Source organism: Biomphalaria glabrata, chromosome 12, assembly GCF_947242115.1.
Source record: "Biomphalaria glabrata chromosome 12, xgBioGlab47.1, whole genome shotgun sequence".
Taxonomy (NCBI): domain Eukaryota; kingdom Metazoa; phylum Mollusca; class Gastropoda; family Planorbidae; genus Biomphalaria; species Biomphalaria glabrata.
The window spans coordinates 8,977,964-9,001,450 of record NC_074722.1 but is presented as its reverse complement, the minus strand read 5'-3'; the positions used below and the strand labels follow the sequence as shown (position 1 = coordinate 9,001,450).

At 38.6% G+C, this 23,487-nt stretch overlaps 1 protein-coding gene across 5 annotated transcripts in view; it reads left to right on the top strand.

Moving 5' to 3' along the window:
- LOC106067978 (uncharacterized) overlaps nt 1-23,487 on the top strand; it is a 137,953-nt gene that overhangs the window by 97,601 nt on the left and 16,865 nt on the right. For all 5 annotated transcript variants that reach the window (XM_056005494.1, XM_056005493.1, XM_056005491.1 and 2 more), the window contains one exon: nt 21,117-21,294. In XM_056005494.1, coding sequence (XP_055861469.1) covers nt 21,130-21,294 — 165 coding nt within the window. In that variant the 5' untranslated portion in view covers nt 21,117-21,129. The remainder of the gene's footprint in view (nt 1-21,116; nt 21,295-23,487) is intronic.

The window sequence follows — 23,487 nt, the reverse complement described above, 5'->3', positions numbered from 1 at the left end:
TGTACCAATATGAAGTTGTTCAAATTACAACATTTCAAACTTCTTACTAAATGACTAGAAAACTTCATATTATCTTATTTAAATAATATATATGTGTATTTTCGTTTTGAGTGTCAATTTATTTGAATAATTTTAGTTATTTTAATCTATATACAACGTAAACACTCGCGCATTCTTCTGATAAGATAATGAAGTAACAAAGTATCGATATTTCAGTTGATTGCAGTTAAATCTTTTCAAACTGTATGCATCATACAATATAATAACAAGGTTACAAAGACAGTTTCTGTGGAAACACAAACTCAAAATCGGTCCTCGAAGAGGTCCACGCAGGCAGGAAAAAAAGGCAGGTTTCAATATTTTCAGAAAGAATATCAAAATGAAATTCTATCAAAGGCAAATGACAGAGAAGAATGGAGAAAGAAGGTTGACAGATTCTGTGTGGTGCCCCAAAGGTCCATCAGACCAAGGGATAGGTGAAAGTGAATGTGAAGTTAGATGTGAACCTGGCCTAACTGATGTCTTATAATGAGTATCTAAATTATCTAATTTCTTTGTAATTATCAATCTCTTATTCAAAGCAACAAGAAAAAAACATTTCCGTAAAAAAAAAATCCTTTTTTAGCGGCCCCCGAAAGGGGAAAAGACGCTATTAGTTTTGTGCGAAATGTCTGTCCGTCTGTCCGTCCGTCCCGTTTAGATCTCGTAAACTAGAAAAGATATTGAAAATCCGACATCACAATATTTTAGACCATTCAAAGTTCTGATGCAACGGCTACTTTTTTTTTCTGAAATCGAAAAATCTAATTTTTAAAATCAGTTACGCAAGCAGTTTTTTAAAGAGAAAAGGCTAATTAGTATGCATTATAAGTTAGACCTAAATTAAAAAGAATAGTAATCTTGTAAACGTCATTTTTGGTGAACTTTTTTTTTATTGCGAATTTTTTTTTTTTTTTAAGCATTCGAATAAGAGATTGAGCCTTTTCAAAAATTTACATCAGCTATAAGATTTCAGTTAGGCCAGGAGAGGCGCGGTAGCTGAGCGGTAAAGCGCTTGGCTTCCGAACCGGGGGCCCCAGGTTCGAATCTTGGTGAAGACTGGGATTTTCTACTTCGGAATCCTTAGCCGCGTCTGAGTCCACCCAGCTCCAATGGGTACCTGATATTAGCTGGGGAAAAGTAAAGGCGGTTGGTCGTTGTGCTGGCTACATGACACCCTCGTTAACCGTAGGCCACAAAAAAAAGATGAACTTTACATCATCTGCCCTATAGACCACAAGATCTGAAAGGGAAACTAGTAAGGCCAGGTTCACATCTAACTTTGCATTCACTTGCACCTATTCTTTGATCAGCTGCACCGTTGGGGCACTACACAAGATCTGTCAACCTTCTTTCTCCATTCTTATCTCTCATTTGTCTTTGATATAATTTCATTTGGATGTTCTTTCTGAAAACATTGAAGCCTGCCTGGGTTGACCACTTCGGGGCCGATTTTGAGTTTGTGTTTCCACGCAAACTGTCTTTGTAATCTTGTTTTTTTTTTAAATAGAAAACCTCAGCATTTGTGCTATTCATTTTTAGCTTTTTCATCATAGGAATCCTTGGGCTCTAGGCCTCTTTTCTTGTCTGTTTTTGACATTAGTTGGTGAAAGTAAAGTTGGTTGGTCGTTGTGCTAGCCAGATGACACCATTGTAAACGGTCAGTCACACAAACAGATGACGTTTACGCCTTCTTCCCCATTGATCGGAAAATCTGAAAGGAAAACCTTTTTTGACCTACTTCAGGAGCTTATTGGACTGTATCGCTTGGAAATGTACGCAAAAGTTGCCTGCTAACAGCGGTCTTAAACTTGTTCGCGATTTCTACGACGATTTTTGTTCAGAAACAAATGTTACCATGTCATAGAGACCTAGACCAAACGTGCAGGAGGGCAAGGGATGGTAGGGAGCAGGGTTCGAACCAGAGATCATCATTTCGACAATCCTAAGCCGCATGCATCGCGGCCAGACAGCAGTGTAGACATTCTCTCTGTACTCAAAGTCTTGAAGGCGGCGTTAATTACTTGATTGGTACTGCCGAGGTCTCGTTCCCTCTAGCCAGACAAAAGACTCACCCTGGTGTATGAGAGAGAAAGAGAGAGAGAAAGAGAGAGAGAGAGAGAGAGAGAGAGAGAGAGATGTGTAGGACTGCTCTTGTAGACCACAGTGGGCCATATTTGTATGGTAACAAATAGCTGACGCTATCGGCCCCCAGGGGGCTCTCTTCACTCACTAGCTCGAGGAATACAAAAATAGATTTTAATTATTCATGGACACACTGGTGCCAAGTGCGCTACTTTCTCAGAATATCGGGATACAGTGGAGGGGCACGCCTACATGTGGCGCGAGATGGTTAAGACGTGAAAACCGAAAAATCATGTTGGCTTAGTACCGGTAGATGTATCCCGGGTACGTGTCATCTTTTAAAACCACGTGACATCAATGTTCTGACACCTAATGGCTACAAGGATATACATGTCGTAGATGCTGACACAGGATACTGAGCTTATCATAACACGGATACACATATCATTAATCTGGACATAGGATACTGAGCTTATGATAACACGGATACACATATCATTAATCTGGACATAGGATACTGAGCTTATGATGGCAAGGATCCACAGGTCATTCATTTTGACATAGGATGATGATCTTTGAATAGCAAGGATATCAACTTCACCTTCACCAATTCCTTAGTCCAGTGATGCCCAAAATATGGCGCGCGGGCCATATTCGGCCCGCCGAAACGTCGGCATAAAATATAAAAAATCACCCCCCCCCCCCTAAAAAAAAATTCAAAATGTATCTTTACCTACGTTAGGACCTTGCATTTGTTCTAATGGATTACTACCAAAGCATTTAACATTCGTGCGTTCATGAAATAGGACAATAGAATCTACTAGGAGAAGTGAACGGATCTTTACTTTTTGTAGAACAAGATACCGTTGCTAGCCAACATGTTTGTGTTTATAAAGAAAGTCTGAGGCTGTTTTTAAAATAACAAGAACAACACAATATAAACAGAACTTAGCCCATTGTTTTAAAGTGTAAAGAGAACATTCAAATATCCCAATAACTCAATGTATGTACTAGATCCTCGGGTTTGAAATAAAATAGTTTCAGGTCAATTTCATTCAGTTTTTGTATCTTTTCCATCATGTGGCCCGCGACACTGGTGATTGAAATTAAAATGGCCCGCAGATTGAATTAGGTTGGGCATCACTGACTTAGTCTGTTGGACGTTGATATACCACACGAGATCTACTGACCTTCTTTCTCCATTCCTCTCTGTCTTTTGCTTTTAAGAGGATCTCTTTCAATGACAGGCCCGTCCATTCTTTTCTGTTGTCTTTCCATCACTTTCTCTGTCTGCCTCTTCTTCGCTTCTTTTTCCTCGAACTGTTCCATGAAGGAAGGTCTTGGCTAGCGCTGAGGACCTTGTTAAATGGCGTAGAGTTTTAGTTTGCTTCTTTGGCAGTAGTTAACAGGCCGTCGTGAGGTCCGACCACTCAACTAATCCTGTCTCTAATCTCTTCGTCTGTGATGTGCATGTTATACCTAGGATCTTTCTCAAACTTCTCAATTCCACATATTTCAGACATGACAAATATATTTCAGACATGACAAATATATTTCAGGCATGACAAATATATTTCAGACATGACAAATATATTTCAGGCATGACAAATATATTTCAGACATGACAAATATATTTCAGGCATGACAAATATATTTCAGGCATGACAAATATATTTCAGACATGACAAATATATTTCAGACATGACAAATATATTTCAGACATGACAAATATATTTCAGACATGACAAATATATTTCAGACATGACAAATATATTTCAGACATGACAAATATATTTCAGGAATGACAAATATATTTCAGACATGACAAATATATTTCAGACATGACAAATATATTTCAGACATGACAAATATATTTCAGGCATGACAAATATATTTCAGACATGACAAATATATTTCAGACATGACAAATATATTTCAGACATGACAAATATATTACAGGCATGACAAATATATTTCAGGCATGACAAAGGCCTACATTTTTTTTTACAAGAGATAGATATTTCAGACATGAAACTCATATTTCAGGTGTGTCATAAATATTTCAGGCGTGGCACACACATTTCAGACCCTAATCATATATTTCTGACTTGATATACATATCTCGGGAGTGATACGCATATTTCAGTCGAGACATACATATTCTAGAAGTAACACACATATTTCAGTCGAGACACACATATTCTAGAAGTAACACACATATTTCAGACGAGACACACATATTCTAGAAGTAACACACACATTTCAGACGAGACACACATATTCTAGAAGTAACACACATATTTCAGACGAGACATACATATTCTAAAGTGACACATATTTCAGACCTGATATATATATATATTTCAGACGTGATATAAATATATTCCGACGCGCTATACATTTCCCAAATGTCATACACATTTTAAGACGTGATACGCATATTTCCGACGTGCCATAAGTATTTCGGACGTGACACATATTTTAGACGTTACACGCATATTTCAGACATGACACACATATTTCAGACTTGGTACACATATTTCAGACCTGACACACATATTTCAGACCTGACACACATATTTCAGACCTGACACACATATTTCAGACATGAAACGTGTATTACAATAAATATTGGATGGTCGTGACAAATGCTATTTATGTTTGGAATTCAAAATCACAATAAAGGAGCTCGATTCTATGACACCTGCAACAGCTTCCAGAAAAGTTCACCTGGTGTTGGGACACATCCTAAAATTCAAAAGACCTCCCCTGTCTCTCTCCAGACATGTCACATTTCTAAGGTCGAAGACTCCTTTTTTTTTTTTTTTTGGTATAGACTTGCTGTATAAAATGTTAATTATCAGTAGCTATCAACGGTCCAATAGAAGCGGGGAACTTAGTCTCATTAGGCATTAAAAAAATTATTTGTTCCTTATTTATTTTTTATTACGGGAACTAACCAGCCCCATTTAGACCAATTGTGTAGCTAGACTGGTCAAGTGGTTGGACTTGTTCACATGATTATTCCGGTTTTTAATTCCAATCTCAGCTGGAGGTTGAGATGTAGGGTGCATTACTAGTAAGCGTGTCTGTTGCCTAGGTTACCGTCGTCTGCTCCCAACTTCTGCCTTTTTGTTAGTGGTTTGTTTCTCGCTGATAAACATTGGAAACAGACTTATTAAAAGCTGAGCGTATTGGGACACAGAGTTCTGGGGCGATTGTGTATCGACTCCCCCCCCCCACTCAAAGCAAGCCATGTGTTTATTAAGTTTCTATCTTTCAAGTTCAAAACAATATTGTCAGGCTAACCGCCAGAGTGTCGTAACAGCGCTCTAAGTCCGTATCAACCGCCAGAGTGTCGTAACAGCGCTCTAAGTCCTTATCAACCGCCAGAGTGTCGTAACAGCGCTTTAAGTCCGTATCAACCGCCAGAGTGTCGTAACAGCGCTCTAAGTCCGTATCAACCGCCAGAGTGTCGTAACAGCGCTCAAAGTCCGTATCAACCGCCAGAGTGTCGTAACAGCGCTCAAAGTCCGTATCAACCGCCAGAGTGTCGTAACAGCGCTCAAAGTCCGTATCAACCGCCAGAGTGTCGTAACAGCGCTCTAAGTCCGTATCAACCGCCAGAGTGTCGTAACAGCGCTCTAAGTCCGTATCAACCGCCAGAGTGTCATAACAGCGCTCTAAGTCCGTATCAACAGCCAAAGGGTCCTAACAGCGCTGTAGTCCATATCATCTTGTGTACGTATTTCAGTTTTTTTTTTTCTTGTCATTGGGGAGGGGGGGGGGGGCATATGGGCCCAAATTTTTCTGCTGCTGTTAAAATAGAGGTAATTTCACGCCTAGGGTTACCAGATCTCCGGCAAAAGGAGGCCTTGACCTCCTATTTAATGTCGTGTACTCCGGCCGGCCCGCATTTCCTAAAATGTCCGGCTTTTGCACTGATGTTTATTCCAATATATATATATATATATATATATATATATATATATATATATATATATATATATATATAAATATATATATATATATATATATATATATATATCTTTGTGGCCCAATCATGCGCGACACCACGATGAAAAAGTCATGGAAAGATAACTCTTTTAATTCTGCAAGTCGGACTTTAGTTACCCTATGTAAGATTTGCGGTGACAGAGAACGAGGTTCAGAAAAAAAAGAGGGCCGCCTCATGGCATATAACCTATTAATTGAGCTTAATACTTCATATTTTCTGGCTATGTAGTTGTCTGGTAACCCTTCGCCGTCAGTAAGGCAGAAAACTCATCTTCTAGAATAGATAGATATAATGTGTGATTAGACTAACTCTGCGACAAAAGGCACTTTGTCCATCTTTCTCCGTGCCATTGAATTAAATATTTTAAAGTCCACATTAAAATACACCAAACGTCTCTCCTAGTCTTGTATTTCATGAGATTTCTTTTATTTATGTTTCGAGTAAGATCTAGAGTCTGTCTGTCTGTCTCGGTATTTATTTATTCCTTATTAGGGTGGCTAAGACAGATTGATTTATACATGACATTTTATTGGCTAGATGTTGTTGTTTTGTTTTCTTACAAAGCTTACATCAACTCACTCTGTCTGTCTGGTAAAAAATTTGAACATGTTTTTTTTTTCCTTGCCATTTCCCATTCTCGGAACAAATTAAAACTTTGGAGAGTTTAAACCTGACAAGACATGAATCAATCCAAAAAAATGTACAACTTAGTTAATTAATTGTTGGTAGTTAACTACCTTACTTGATAGCGAAATAAATGCTGCTTAATGAGAGATGTGGATGTATATATGGATTGTATCCCCTTACTACGCTTCAACACGTTTTTTCTCTCACTTCCCATTCTCGAATCAAGTTGAAATTTTACATAATCATTCGTAGTTGATGAAAATGCACTAATCAATCCAAAAAATAACCAATTATTTAATCTTGTTTTATATAACATAAAAGGGAGCTAAACCATATAATTTTCAGATTAATCGCAGTAGTTAGCTGTTCTTTCCCTTGTTTTGTTTTTTAAACGTTTTTTATTTCTATAGCTTGTTAAACAATTTTATTTTCTACATGTTTATATTGATATGAAATAGCTAACAAAATGTTGTAAGACCTGAGAGTGAAAAAATATCTTTATCAATAGCTCTATAAATGGAGGCGCGGTGGCTGAGCGGTAAAGCAGGGGTTCGAATCCTGGTGAAGACTGGGAATTTTAATTTCGGGATTTTCGGGCGCCTCTGAGTCCACCCAGCTCTAATTGGGTACCTGACATTAGTTGTGGAAATGTAAAGGCGGTTGGTCGTTGTGCTGGCCACAGAAACAGACGACCTTCATATCAGACCACAAGGTCTGAAAGGGGAACTTAACCTTTATTTTTTAGCTCTGAAAAATATTCGGAAAGAACAGACAAAAATATGCAAAGCATTAACCACCATTTCGTCGTCAATATTTTAAGTGCTTACTGTTTTGCAAAGCTTATATCGACAGCTACGGCACGAGAGAGTTCATTTAACACCATGCAAAAAATGTGAAAACAGGATGGCGGCCTGGTATTGTACGCGCATTGGAATGCCATCGCAATGGCCCCGAGCCTCAGACCCGCCTGCAGGAAGCCTGAGCTAGGATGTAATAATTTTGATTTTGGTTGGAATAACTGAAATGTATAAAACAGAAGTTAAAGAAAATGATAAGTCAACCAGAAGTCGTGTACAAACTGTCTGGTCAGTGGATGAAGGTCAATCTAAGGGCTAATCGACACGTGTTAAAAAGTAAACCGGAGCGAGAGTTCAAAAGTTCATTCTGAAGACCTTCCCGGCAGTCTTTATAGATTCTGGCAACATCCGGGCTAATTGTTTGACAGGCTTGCGGTAGAATGTTGGCTGTGAGCAAATGTTGGCCCTGTGTTTGTACTGGCGATTCGGTGACCCATTGCATGGACTTGCGACGTTCTCATAGCTACATTGACCTTGGTCATCTCTTCAGATCAAAGTGAACATTTTGTCCTGGTCTAGTCCTTTTAATCTCGCTCTATTCATAATTGAACTAAATTTAATTGTTTTCGTCATGCGATCACTATTTTGATAGTAGAATATACCATGGGCTTAGCCCAGGGGGGGGGGGGTTGTGGTTCAACCTACCCTCACCCCACCCCACCAATTACAATATTAAAGAGCATCCTGATCTGTTTTCCAACCAGTCGCTGTAAGTCTACGAGAACTCAACCAACAGCCTGGTGAAAATTGAAGCAAAACTATAGTTACCAAATTCAATGAGTTTACTTTTGCCCCGACTCGGCTATCAGAGTGAAAGTCTATGAAATCAATTGATAAAGAAAACCTTGGAGAACTCAAGCACAGTGTAAGAAACAAGTCACCAAATTTAAGGGGCACAAAAGAAAGAAAAACTTAAGTAAAAAATTCGATGAACAGAGCCGGCCTTAGGCATAGGAAAATCAGGCAGCCGTCTTGAACCTCAGATTGTTGGGAGACTAGCACATGATTAAATTTTTTTTAGAGACGAAATAGCGAAACGTATCCTCTGTGTTATTGTTGGAGTGCACTGGGTTTTTAGTACATTGTGTTCTTTTAGGTTTTTTTTTTTTTTTCGCTGTTTATTTCTATTTTCCTATTTCATTTGGTGTCCACCAAATTCACTTCGCCTAGGGCCTCCAATGATCTAAGGTCGTCCCAGCCTTGACGCCTAATACTATTTCCTCAATGCTGTCTAAAGGATCATTAGCTTAACCCTTTTGACTACCAGTGGAACATAGGGCCGCAACAGAAGAACATAGGGCCGCAACAGAGGAACACAGGACCGCAGCAGAGGAGCATAAGGCCGCAACAGAGGAACATAGGGCTACAACAGAGGAACATAGGGCCGCAACAGAGGAACATAGGGCCGCAACAGAGGAACACTGGACCGCAGCAGTGGAGCATAGGGCAACAACCATTGGAAGTAAAAATTCTGATCTGAGCAATTTCTCTCAGTTGGTTCAATGTCCATCTTGCCATCTTGGCTTCTTGGTCTACTGATCTCCTCCATGGTTTGCTTTGGTTCCCAAAACTTTCTCTTCCCCTTTAGGTTCCAGTCCGGAAACATTTTTGCTATATTTTCCATTGTTCCTAGCCTTGTATATCTAATTCAGCCCCAGTTCCGTCTTTTATTTTTAGATTGGAAATATGTAATTTATATAAATCCTAAAATCATATAAGCTGTGTTGAGATGTAATGAGATACTAGGTCAGTCAATTGTCAAGTCTGTTTAACTCTTTGAGGACCGCGAATGTTCACTGACCAGTTCCTTTTCTTTTTGAGTTCAGTGCTCCCCTCTCTTGAATCTCCCCCAATTAAAGGCTGGTCCATACTTCAAAGGTGTTTATTTTGGCCAGCTTTTTTGTTCAGGTATCGTCCCTTGTAGGAAGATCTTAAAGCATCTTGTGACATTGTTAGTTACTTAGTTAATAACTATTCGATATAATGTGAAGAGGTAATCACTAAGTTCTGGTTGAGCTATGGCGTGCGTGGAGCGCCTCGAAAGGAAATGTCAGGTACGTATGGTGATGCAATGGGTTCCATCACACTGTAGAATCAGAGGAAACGAGAGGGCCGACAGTTTGGCGAAGCTAGGAACGTTTCTAGACCAACCAGAGAAGTCGCAAACATACGAGAGTGCAAAAGCGAGGATTTGTGAGTGGATCAAGTCCAAATGGTACAACAGCTGTGGACCTTTGTAGCACGGGAGGGGAAGTCTGGAAAGTTCTCAAACGCCCAAACAGAAAAGACGAGTGGTGGCTGCTAGACAGAAAGGAGCAAACAATCTTGGCACTATTCCGCACTGGACACTGTCCGATAGGAGCCTACTTCGCTAGGGTCCGAGAGAACTACGATCCCAGATGTCGACACTGCCACACGGAAGACGAGACAGTAGAACTCATCATCTACGAATGAAAGGTGCTCAGAAACACATTCAAGGATACGACTAGTCATGAAATAGAACTGGTGCATGTGGGGGTCTCGCTCTGTACGGAGACTGACAGTCCCTACAGAACACTCCCAGATACCTGGACCGTGCTGTAAGAGATTAATCCCAGAACGGAGCCTTAGTGCAAGGAGGCTTACAAATGGTGGACCTTTCACATGATAATGATGAATGATTTCGACTCCAAGACTATTCAGTTGAACTGAACAAATCCTTTATTATATTTTATGTTAATATTTGTGTGTCTGTGTTTTTGTACATGTGGAAATGGAGACTATAGTTGATGAATATTTCATTATATTTTATTTATAAATACACACATAGGCCTACTCACTCATACTCACACACACTCTCCCTCTAGCTATCCTTCTGCTGCTCCACTATCTGTTTCTGTTTAGTTTTTTTTTCTCTCTTCTATCTCTCTCTCTCTCTCTCCCTCTCTCACTCCATAACTCTCCCTCTCTCTCTTCCTTAACTCTCTTTCTCTCCCTCTCTGCCTCTCTCAAATCGTATTCTATTTTTTTTTTTTTGTAACTCTTCTTGTGAATGACTAAAACGCGATGGTCACGGTTCGCTGCTTTTTGAAATGAATCCAATCATCGAGTTAATTGTCTTTAATCCCGTGAGAACTTATCTCCCATTGTCTGGACAGATCAAGAGTTGTCTTCTCTTGTCCCCCCTCGCTTCCCTCCTCTGTGCTAGATTGTCAATGTGCTCCACGCTCATGTTGAGCGACATTATTTGAACAGGGAATAAGTAAAGATTCAATTTCAGTTTACGACAGCGATTATCCTTCTTGGATGGGACAGATAGCCATGGTCCATGCTATAATCTGTGTGGATGATCTTGTGGGGTATCCCCGTGGATACTTATTGATTAGATCTCCTCATTAATTGTAGATATTTGTTGATGCCCCGTTTTGTCCGAACACTTCAAAGATTTGAACGCATTCCGCTGGCCAGAATGGATTTCGTGTAGGTCCGGGAGCACCAGAGACTAGACTTTCATGAAAAGATAAAATAGATGCCTGCCTGGTCATGTGATATGCGCTCTGGTTAGAGGTCTCAAAGGTCGCGGGTTCAAACCCTGCCCTCCGCCATGTTCCGTAGTCCTGCTGAAGGTTTGGGCTTTCATTCTGAAGGAACATGCGAGTATTACAGTTAAAACAAAAAAAAATGGATAAAAAGTTACCTTCTTTGCCATAGTATCACTCGTGTTTTGTTGTTTTGTTTTTTTCTTATTAATTAATATTGAATAGTTATAAAAATGGTGTATTCTTCATGAAAAAACTACTTGCATAGTTGATTTTAAAAATTAAATTTTTCGCTTTCAGAAAAGAAAAAAAGTAGCCGTTGCATCAGAACTTTGAAAGGTATAAAATATCATGCTGTCGGATTTTCACTATCTTTTTTTAGTTTACGAGATCTAAACGGAGCGTACGGATCGACGGACAAACAGACCACACTAAACTAATAGTGGCTATTCCCCATTTGGGGGCCGCTAAAAATGTGTCTTTCCAAATTGTTTTGAGTTTGAAAGTTACACGTGTACAATGGAGTGTAACAGTGGCTTAAGGAACAGAGGAGGTCACATAGGTCACGGTTATATCCAGTGGCGTAGCTTGGGATTTGGGGATCGGGGGACATGACCTCTTTAGGGGCCTCTGCATTTTGACATTCGACATCATGACATGATATAATGGTGTAATATTTAATGTAAAAACATATTTCGGACACTTAAATGGGGCCCGGGGGGGGGGGGATTTTCAAATTTGGACACCCCCCATCCCCCTCACCCTAGCTATGTCACTGGTCATACCCACAACATTACCCTCCCCCATTTTCTGAGTCCGCTTTTGTTTTTGAAACTGGGCACAAAGTTCCAAAATGCCTATATACACACATACACACTGGCTCTCTCACACGTTATTACAAAAATCCGAAAGTTATTTTTTTAGGCAGGGGCGTAGCTAGGAATTTTCCATCGTTTGTGGGACAGGGGGGGGGGGGCTTGACCTCTTAGGGGGCCCCTGCATTTTTGCGTAATATTTTATTTTAATGTAAACAACACTCATTTGGGCTCCTCCCCACCCCACCCTAGCTACGCCACTGTTTTTAGGGATTGTGTGCTGTCCCCGTCGAGTTCTCCAACCAACTTGAATTGATTTATCTGACCTGATGTTTAAGAAGGTCTTAGTCTTGCATCCAGATGGCCTTGCTACTTGTTGCTGGCTGCTACAATCTGTCCGCATCTTTGAACGCTAGAATATTTATTGTCAAAACTGATACGGACAGATGACAGTTGTTTTTTTTTATAGCCTCTTAAAGGAGGGCGCGCTTTTGTAAGATGTGTGTGTGTGTGTCTGCGTGGTTTTTTTTTTGGGGGGGGGGAGGCTGGGGAATATGTGTAGGTGGTAAAATTTGTTAAAACTATGGCGCTAGCAATTAATTTTATTTTTTGAGTGGGTAAAAGTTAAAAAAAAAATGGCAGAAGACGGAAAGTGACGTCATATTTAGAGTATTGGTATGAAGGATGAAAGGTCAGATTAGGTTAAAGGTCACACAATGAATGACACGTGATCTATCACATAACTCATTTTCAGTTGACAGACAATTTTCACGCACTATTCCCCCCACACAAACATACACATACGTTCACACCTCAGTGGTACCCAAACTACGGCCCGCTAGCCACATCCGGCCCCTTGGCCCAGTGTTATCCGGTCCTTCAAAACTTCTTCTCAAAGTGTAGGATGGTAGCCGTAGAAGTCCCATGGGCTTGGCGACATTTTTTATCGTCGCGGTCCGGGACAAGCGTGTTAGAAATTTCTATTGGCCTTCCATGAAGAAAAAGGCTGGTAGCCGCTGCCCTATAGTGAGACATCATTGTTCGTAGCCAAAACATATATACTATTAGTTAAACATCAGTGAATCTTTAGTGAATAGCAAAACACACGTTGTGTAAAATGGCAATTATTCCCCCAACACACACACACACACACCAATTTAAACAATCAAAATGAACCGCCACACCATTACGTCATAAAAAACAACAAATTAGTGAATACTCATATATTCCCACACACACGGTGAAACGCCTAGTGAAATGCAACTGGCCTTACCAAAGGCGGCCTTAAGGATGTCGAGTGGGGGAACCGCCCTAGTCCGCGCGCATTAGGAGGACCTCGCGATAAAGAGAATCTTTCATCACCTTCAGCCCACCTTACAACTATTTGTGGCCCTGATACGACACTCTCCCATGTCCCCGCGCATCGCTAAGGTTTATACTGACCTTACGATAAGCCGTTACTGAAACGTTTAGTGACAGACGTCTACCAAAATAAACCATTGGCCGGCGCTCATAAATCAACAGTGAAAAGGACGCATTCCATTATACGCTAAGCCTGTATACCTCTCTATATGACACGCGCCTAGTTTTCTCTATATCTTCGCTGCAGTTTACTGTAGCACAACTGAATGAAGGCTGAATTATTAATAAGTGCCCCGGCGTATCGTTTGTACAAATATCGTGCAGTTAGCTGAAAAACAGTGGCCATATCGATACTTGGAAACAAGTTTGTTGCAAACATGAGCTTACTTCGTCAATGCCTCACTTGGTGTGTGAGCAGAATGTTGGGTCGATTACTGTGTTCAAATAGGCCTACTCGTGTCATACTGGTAGTAGTCCTATATCTATCGATATATATCTGTTTTAAAGCTCACATCCAGTTATAAAGTACCGGTATACAGAACAGATTTGAGTACAATTAACCAGCGTAATGTTTAAAGATGAGGCGATATTGATTCCAGACTTCCAGAAGAAATTTCCTCTTTCAGACTTTGTGGCTGTAGGTTAACGAGAATATCATATGGCCAGCACATCGACCAGCAGCCTATCCTTTCCCTAAAATAATACCAGGTTTGAAAGCCAAGCGCCTTAACGCTCGACCACCACGGTTTTTATAAGTCAGTTACTTTTAAACCAGTATACGAACCACGGACCTTCCGTTTAGCCATCAAGTACTTTACCCTTTATCCGTGCCAATGCATTTAGTTTGTAGTTTTAATGTGTATCTGCTTGAGTCTACTCTGGTTTTCAGAGAGATCTTGACCCCTCGACCACACCACCACTTGCAGTCTCCTCACACCGCTCAAAATAACTTTCTTCAACCATGTTCAATTTAAAATCATAACATCTGTCAGACCACCGGTTAATCGGACCATGTCGGAACTGGATCGTTTTGGTCCTAATAACCTGTTGGTTACCAGATTTGACGGCATAAAAAGATCTGTTTCTGTTCTATAGGACTTACTCCGAATAAGTGGCTAGTCAGATTAACCAGATTTGACTGCATAAAAAGATCTGTTTTTGTTAAGATTTGGTCCGAATAAGTGGCTAGTCAGATTAACCAGATTTGACTGTATAAAAAGATCTGTTTATGTTCTTTAGGATTCAGTCAGAATAAGTGGCTAGTCAGATTAACCAGATTTGACTGTATAAAAAGATCTGTTTATGTTCTTTAGGATTCAGTCATATATAAGTGGCTGGTCAGATTAACCTGTGGTCTGATAGACCAGACTCGATTTTATTTTAAAATTATTAAATTTTCTAATTAAAAGCACTTGGATATAATCAAAGTTTAAGGGAAAGTTAAACCAAAGTTTAGTGGAAAGTTAAACCAAAGTTTAGTGGGAAGTTAAACCAATGTGTAGAGGAAATTAAAACCAAAATGTAAGGGAAAGTTTAAACTTTATGTAAGGGGAAGTTAAATCAAAGTGAATGGGAAAGTTAAACCAAAGTATAGAGGACGTTTAACTAAACGGTAGGGAAAGTTAAATCAAAGTTTAGGGGGAAATTAAACCTAGGTGTAGGGGAAAGTTAAAAGAAAACGTTAGGGAAAGTTAAACCAAAGTAAAGGGGAACGTTTAACTAAAGGGTATGGAAAGTTAAATTAAAGTGCAGGGGTAAGTTAAATTAACAAAACTATTTGCCCAAGCTTGACTAAAAGTGCGGGTATTTTTTTTTTGTGTGTGTTCCTAATGGGCAATTCTTTGTCTCACTTTCTGATTAGCATAATTTCTGTTTACCTGATCTTGTTGTTACGTTGTCGCCATGGTAACACGGTATCACTGCGCGTGGTGTTTTGTTAGGGCTAATGGATGTGTTCAGACCATTCTCTCCTAGATCTGAATACGCCATAGTAACAACGTGAATGTTTTGAGCTGGAAATCTAAATGTACTTCATCAGTCCATCGTATTTAATGCAAGCAATGTGATGGTACAATGGTTGTTTCTCCTTCTAGATGCGCTTGCGAAGTTTCTGCTTCCCATATAAGACTTACGAAGATAATGTCAAGTCCAATCGTCTTCAATGTCAGCGGTGACGCTACTAAATAAAGTCTTCAAGGGGAGTCGAGCAAAATGACCGGAAACAGGTCACTATCTCGTTTACTATTCTTTTACAATTAACAGTTAAGTCTAAAGAAGAAACCTTGAGTTCAGTGTCCCAGGACCGGATTTTTTAGTTTGACCATTATAAGTGAGACGTCGCTTTGATTATAAAGAATTCGAAATAATGACAAGGTATTGTCTTCGATTCCGAAGATTATGGATGAGTGCAGCATTTCACATGACTACGCAAATTGTAAAGTTTTAGCCACTGCAAAGAGGCGTCTGACTTTTGTATATCTTCAATTACTCAGCAGATATTTGAGTGTCTAGTCCGTGGGTATTTTATGTGCGAGTACGTCTGACACAGTACGATACGATACACAAGTTAAATACTGGATACGATACACACGTGAAAGACTCTATACGATACACACGTGAAAGACTCGATACAAAACAAGTGAAAGAATCGATACAATACACACTATACATATGTCCAGACTGTTGATCAACTGAAAAAACTTTAATGTAGAATAGGCCATAGTCGAGTCTCAGTCTCTAATAGATGATTCCTAATGCCAAGAGAATAATAACAGCCAACACTGTTTTATACTTAGTTTAGCGACGCACCGTAGTTAACAGACTTTGAACGCGACATTTACTGGCGTCACAGTAGTCCGGATAGTAGTAGTTGTTGTTATTATTATTCAGACTCTTGAGGTGACTATATCATTCAGTGACGGAGACTCGACCATAGCCTTGTTCTGTATTTAAGTTGGTTACTTTATAGAACGTTGTGGACTTAGTGATTGGTCAGTGACCCGTGAAGAGACAATGTGAATTAACGTTCAGTATAGAGACACTCTCGTACAGTACACACTCAAGTACCTAAGAAATGTACCAAAGTTCTCTAGAAATACCAGTACACCGACGTCTTTACAAAACCCAGCGGCGACCTGCATATTTTGTCACATCTAATACAGACAAAGCCGTTGTCTGCCGGTGGGTTTTTCTTTGGGTTTCAATTATGTGTCCGGCGATCCTCAAGAGAGCACTCCAGCTGTCTCTTGCTGATATCTGAGTACTATTTCTATCCTTGATTTTAAGTACATTAAAAATTACACTGTGCGAAAGGTTAGAGAATGATTGAACTTCTGGTGTGCGCATCGGGCTGTTGTAATGATGATCTCAAGATCAAACCACACTTTTCGTCGACACTTCCCAACCTTTTGGTCGTGGTAGATATGAATACAAACTGTCATTTTCAAGGCAGGTCAGAAACTTCTAGAACAATGCACTCAAATCTGTGTCAGTTTGGTTGTACCCCCAGGATCCTGGATTAGTTCGAGAGATGAAAGTATTTCCTCTGATGGCGATAGTCATCGATTACCATTCAATTAAACCCACTGCTAGTTGGTCTCGGGGCGTTAGGGACAATCAAACATTATTAATGAGGAAAGTATTGTGAACTTCAGACTCAATCTAGTTACCACTCTCGATGCATAGATAATACACATACACAGGACACAGTACACATACACATGACACAGACACAGTACAGTACACATACAGTACACATATACAGGACACATATACAGGGCACAGACAGTACACATGCGCACATACACAGTAAAAAGCCACTGTACACATAATTCAAATAATTTATTTTAACATGAACGCATGTGTTTCAAAGATCTATAGATAGATAGATTGATTGATTGATTTATAGATGATAGATAGATAGATAGATAGATAGATAGATAGATAGATAGATTGATTGATTGATTGATTGATTGACTGATTGATTTATTGATTTATAGATGATAGATATATATATAGATAGATAGATAGATAGATATACAGGTAGATAGATATACAGGTAGATAGATATACAGGTAGATAGACAGATAGATAGATAGACAGACAGACTGACAGACAGACAGACAGACAAACAGATAGATAGAAAGACAGATAGATAGATGGTTAGATGGATGGATGGGTGGATGGATGGATGGGTGGATGGATGGGTGGATGGGTGGATGGATGGATGGGTGGATGGATGGATGGACGGGTGGATGGATGAATTAACTAACCGTGAAATTGAAGACAATCAAGTTTAAGATAATAAAACGACAACGTGATCCCGCACTCTGTTAGAGACACGTGACTGTTAATTACGAGCCTGTTTATTGTATTGAATCTTTGTGTGAATGGATAAAGAATGTTGTCCAAAATGTACTGTGTAACAAGGTTACAAAGACAGTTTGTGTTGAAATGCAAAACTCAAAACTGGCCCCCTAAGTGTTCCACCCAGGCAGGTAAAAAGGCAGGTTTCAATATTTTCAGAAAGAACATCAGAATGAAATTGTGTCAAAGACAAATGACAGAGAAGAATGGAGAAAGAAGGTTGACAGATCTTGTGTGGTGCCCCAGCGTTCCGGCAGACCAAAGGATAGGTGAAAGTGAATGTGAAGTTACATATGAACCTGGCCTAACTGATGTCTTATAATGAATATCTAATTGATCTAATTGTTTTATAAAGGATCAATCTCGTATTCAAATCCTCAAGAAAAAAACATTTCCGTAAAATAGAAAAAAATGTTACGTGTCCTGTCTATTGTGCAACACACTGTCCTTCTCGCGATAATATGTAAACTACTTATTAATTGTTGTTTTACATTATGTCCAACTTATATGCATACTAAATAGATTTTTTCTCTTTAAGAAAACTTTTTTTTCTGTAAATGTAGTATTTAGTATGACAGAATTTACAGAACTTACCAACAGAAATGTAATAAAAAAATTTTGACAAAAAAATCTAAAACCATTTGCATAAATATGTTACAATTGTGGTACATTGTCATTTCCCCTTCTAAAGAGCCTCCCGTGTTTGTTACTATTAATAGTGAATAGTTGTAAAAGTTGTGTATTTTTATGAAAAAACTGCTTGCATAAGTAATTTAAAAAATTAGATTTTTCGCTGTCAGAAAAGAAAAAAGGAGCCGTTGCATCAGAACTTTGAATGGACTAAAATATTATGGTGTCAGATTTTCACTATCTTTTCTAGTTTATGAGATCTAAACGGGATGGACGGACGGACGGAAAGACGGACAGACATTCCACACAAAACTAATAGCGCCTTTTCCCTTTCGGCGGTCTCTAAAAAAATTTAATGTTGTTATTTTAGAAATACGCTAATCTACCAAATAGTGTTTTCTGAGTGAATCTAAATTCTTTTAACTTTAGAAGAGCTGAAAAATAGAAAGAAGAATGAAATGTTATATTAGTTCTTTTCCAGGCAGCATGTTGTTGTAAGCTTTCTCTTGGATTCGCCAAAAGGCATTGTACTAGGTTTCAGTGCGTAAATTAAGGACCTATAAAAGCATCGGAAGCTAAATTGAAAGATAATTTTAAACATGGTTTAATGTTGCATTAGATATTTCTACAAAAGTTCCAAGTGCAGAACTGATTGTTTGGCTTTGTGGGTGCACGCCCCTAGGGAAACGTTTTAAGCAAGAGCCTTTAAATGAATAATGGGTCATCTTTTTAAATTATCTTTTTGTTTCTTTCTTGATCTCTCTTTCTCATTTTTCTTTCTCTCTCTCTCTCTTTCTCTTGTATTTCTTTTTCTCTCTACCTTTTCTTTCTTATTCCTTCTCTCTTTCTAATTCTCTTTCTCCCTCTCTCTCCCTCTCTGTCTTGCACTCTCTATTGATATGTCCTTTTACAAATTAAAGAAGTTCCTCCTTAATAGCGGTGAAACATTGAAACTATTTAATAGCGGTGAAACATTTAAACTATTTAATAGCGGTGAAACATTTAAACTATTTAATAGCGGTGAAACATTTAAACTATTTAATAGCGGTGAAACATTTAGAATATTTAATAGCGGTGAAACATTTAAGCTAATTAATAGCGGTGAAACATTTAGACTATTTAATAGTGGTGAAACATTTAAACTATTTAATAGCGGTGAAACATTTAAACTATTTAATAGCGGTGAAACATTTAAACAATTTAATAGTGGTGAAACATTTAGACTATTTATTAGTGGTGAAACATTTAAACTATTTAATAGCGGTGAAACATTGAAACTATTTAATAGCGGTGAAACATTTAAACTATTTAATAGCGGTGAAACATTTAAACAATTTAATAGTGGTGAAACATTTAGATTACTTAATAGCGGTGAAACATTTAAACTATTTAATAGTGGTGAAACATTTAGATTATTTAATAGCGGTGAAACATTTAAACTATTTAATAGCGGTGAAACATTTAACTATTTAATAGCGGTGAAACATTTAGATTCTTTAATAGCGGTGAAACATTTAAACTATTTAATAGCGGTGAAACATTTAAACAATTTAATAGTGGTGAAACATTTAGATTATTTAATAGCGGTGAAACATTTAAACTATTTAATAGTGGTGAAACATTTAGATTATTTAATAGCGGTGAAACATTTAAACTATTTAATAGTGGTGAAACATTTAGATTATTTAATAGCGGTGAAACATTTAAACTATTTAATAGCGGTAAAACATTTAACTATTTAATAGCGGTGAAACATTTAGATTATTTAATAGCGGTGAAACATTTAAACTATTTAATAGCGGTGAAACATTTAAACAATTTAATAGTGGTGAAACATTTAGATTATTTAATAGCGGTGAAACATTTAAACTATTTAATAGTGGTGAAACATTTAAAGTATTTAATAGCGGTGAAACATTTAGATTATTTAATAGCGGTGAAACATTTAGATTATTTAATAGTGGTGAAACATTTAGATTATTTAATAGCGGTGAAACATTGCAGCTATTTAATAGCGGTGAAACATTTAAATTATTTAATAGCGGTGAAACATTTAGATTATTTAATAGCGGTGAAACATTTAAATTATTTAATAGCGGTGAAACATTTAAATTATTTAATAGCGGTGAAACATTTAAATTATTTAATAGTGGTGAAACATTTAGATTATTTAATAGCGGTGAAACATTTAAATTATTTAATAGCGGTGAAACATTTAAATTATTTAATAGTGGTGAAACATTTAGATTATTTAATAGTGGTGAAACATTTAGATTATTTAATAGCGGTGAAAACTTTCAAACTATGCAAATCTAGTCGTTCTTGCTAATTCGAGGCTTAAACTGTTCTAAGTCATTTGTTTTCCTGTCCGATTCAGGCAACCTGTCTTAATCATTGTGCATCTTCCTCTCTCTCTCTCTCTCTCTCTCTCTCTCTCTCTCTCTCTTAAACATACACACACACACGGTGCCCCAAGACAGAATTTTGTGTAGGCTTCTCCCCACTTATTATGAAATAATGAATTATACAAAGTATTAAGCGATTTGAGATATTTTTAAGACCTATCGAAGGCCTTAAGCGGGTGCATAGCTTGTCTATGCCTAAGGCCGGCCTTGCAGTCTCTTTTCTATTCTCTCTCTCTCTCTCTCTCTCTCTTACTTTCAGACTATTCCAGTGTCTTCAACAAAATAAAAGGTCATAGAAATCTACTTTGTCACTTGGTGTGGTGTGTCCGTCCGTCCGTCCGTCCTTTCTTTTTTATTACGCACGCATATATATATTTATCGTTTTTTACTTTCAGATGTGAACTCAGAATGTCAGCCTTGACCTTTAAACTTACTCTGGTGGCCTTGAACTACCTTCTGACTTTCATAGTACAAACATCCGGCTACAAATGTTCGTTCCCACTTAATCTCCAGAAAAGCGAGCCCTGGTCAGCGGATTTTAGGAATGACCAACACAAGTTAGCATTTTTTAAGGTCAGTTGTTCAAAAAAATTTCTTATCTTGACCAATAGCGTCGGAGGACAGAAGGGTGGGCCCAATGGTCAGAGAAGATCCAATACTCATAGTTTATGTCGTAAAGGCTCCAGTGGTTGAGGTATTAACCAGAAAGGCTCCAGAGGTTTGAAGTGGTAAATGGAAAGGCTCCAGAGGTTTGAAGTGGTAAATGGAAAGGCTCCAGAGGTTTGAAGTGGTAAATGGAAAGGCTCCAAAGGTTTTAGATTGTAACCGAAAAGGCTACATGGACCCAGAGAGTGGTGACAGTGGCAGAAATTCAAAGATTACTAACAATGTACACATTTGTTCTCTTCACCTCGCTGAAAGATAAATAAATGTGGGCTCTGTGGGACCAGGTTTTGTGCTACTTGAGGCAATGTGTTTCTTTTAGATTTTCTTACCTAAGTTTCAGATATAACTTCAGATACTTCAGAAAGGAACATTAATACGTCCTAGCTCTAATTTCACGCACGACGGTGGGCAGAGCTAGAACTCAGGACCTTCGGGGTGAATGTTCGAAGTGCATTTATACGATATAGATTTTTTTCCTTCCTTGTTATACGAGTTTATTTCATTAGCTAGGTTTATTTTTCGATACATTATACATGGTATAACATAATAACACTATATGTCTAGATCAGGGGTTCTCAACCTGTGGCTCGCGACCCCCTTGAGGGTCGATTGACGATTTGCTAGGGGTCGCCAAAGACCATCGAAACAATGGATTGTTATTGTCTATTCTTCTATTGCTCTGTGTGTGAGCGGGGGGGGGGGGGTCGCGGCAGAGTGGGGGTTGTAAAAAGGGTCGCCGAGCTTAAAAGGTTGAGAACCGCTGGTCTAGACAGTGAGAAACCGTAATTAAGAATAACTCTTTTCAATGTTAAATTTATTGAGCTACTTCCCTTTAAACATAATCTGCAAAAGAGTTAAAAGACTTCTTCTATGTAGTAGGCCTATAGACGTTTTCTTCTAAGTTAGCATAGGCATACTGTTGTTAGTATTGGTTTATTCTAAATTAGATATGATGGTGTTCTAAGTTAGTATTGACTTTTTCTAATTAAGTATATGCGTGCCCCGAGTTGGCGCGAGTTTCAAAATAGTATAGGCGTGTTTAAGTGACAGCTTAAGCCAATGGCAGCTTTCTAATTATTCATACTGGACAATAAAGGTCAACGAGTAGCCATCCTTTCGCTAGCCGCTCTATCAGTGTCCACGAGTTTTGTCCAGGGAGGATTTGTGTGGATTTATTGGATCTGATCGGCTCGGGTCGAAATCTTAGTGTCGTGCTCTCGATTAGGGGTTCTCACTGGGGAACTAAAGGCAACATTGTAGATAACTTTGAAGTGTAACATGATGGATGTTTTGATCAGGTGTTTTGAGACACTCTTCAGAGTATTGGGAGATCGGGTGCAGCATCATTCTGTTTTAATTATATATCATTTTCTCTCTCCCCATCTCTTTCTCTCTCATTTTCTCTCTCCCCATCTCTTTCTCTTTCATTTTCTCTCTCCCCATCTCTTTCATTTTCTCTCTCCCCATCTCTTTCATTTTCTCTCTCCCCATCTCTTTCATTTTCTCTCTCCCCATCTCTTTCATTTTCTCTCTCCCCATCTCTTTCATTTTCTCTCTCCCCATCTCTTTCATTTTCTCTCTCCCCATCTCTTTCATTTTCTCTCTCCCCATCTCTTTCATTTTCTCTCTCCCCATCTCTTTCATTTTCTCTCTCCCCATCTCTTTCATTTTCTCTCTCCCCATCTCTTTCATTTTCTCTCTCCCCATCTCTTTCTCTTTCATTTTCTCTCTCCCCATCTCTTTCTCTTTCATTTTCTCTCTCCCCATCTCTTTCATTTTCTCTCTCCCCATCTCTTTCATTTTCTCTCTCCCCATCTCTTTCATTTTCTCTCTCCCCATCTCTTTCTCTTTCATTTTCTCTCTCCCCATTTCTTTCTCTTTCATTTTCTCTCTCCCCATCTCTTTCTCTTTCATTTTCTCTCTCCCCATCTCTTTCATTTTCTCTCTCCCCATCTCTTTCATTTTCTCTCTCCCCATCTCTTTCTCTTTCATTTTCTCTCTCCCCATCTCTTTCATTTTCTCTCTCCCCATCTCTTTCATTTTCTCTCTCCCCATCTCTTTCATTTTCTCTCTCCCCATCTCTTTCATTTTCTCTCTCCC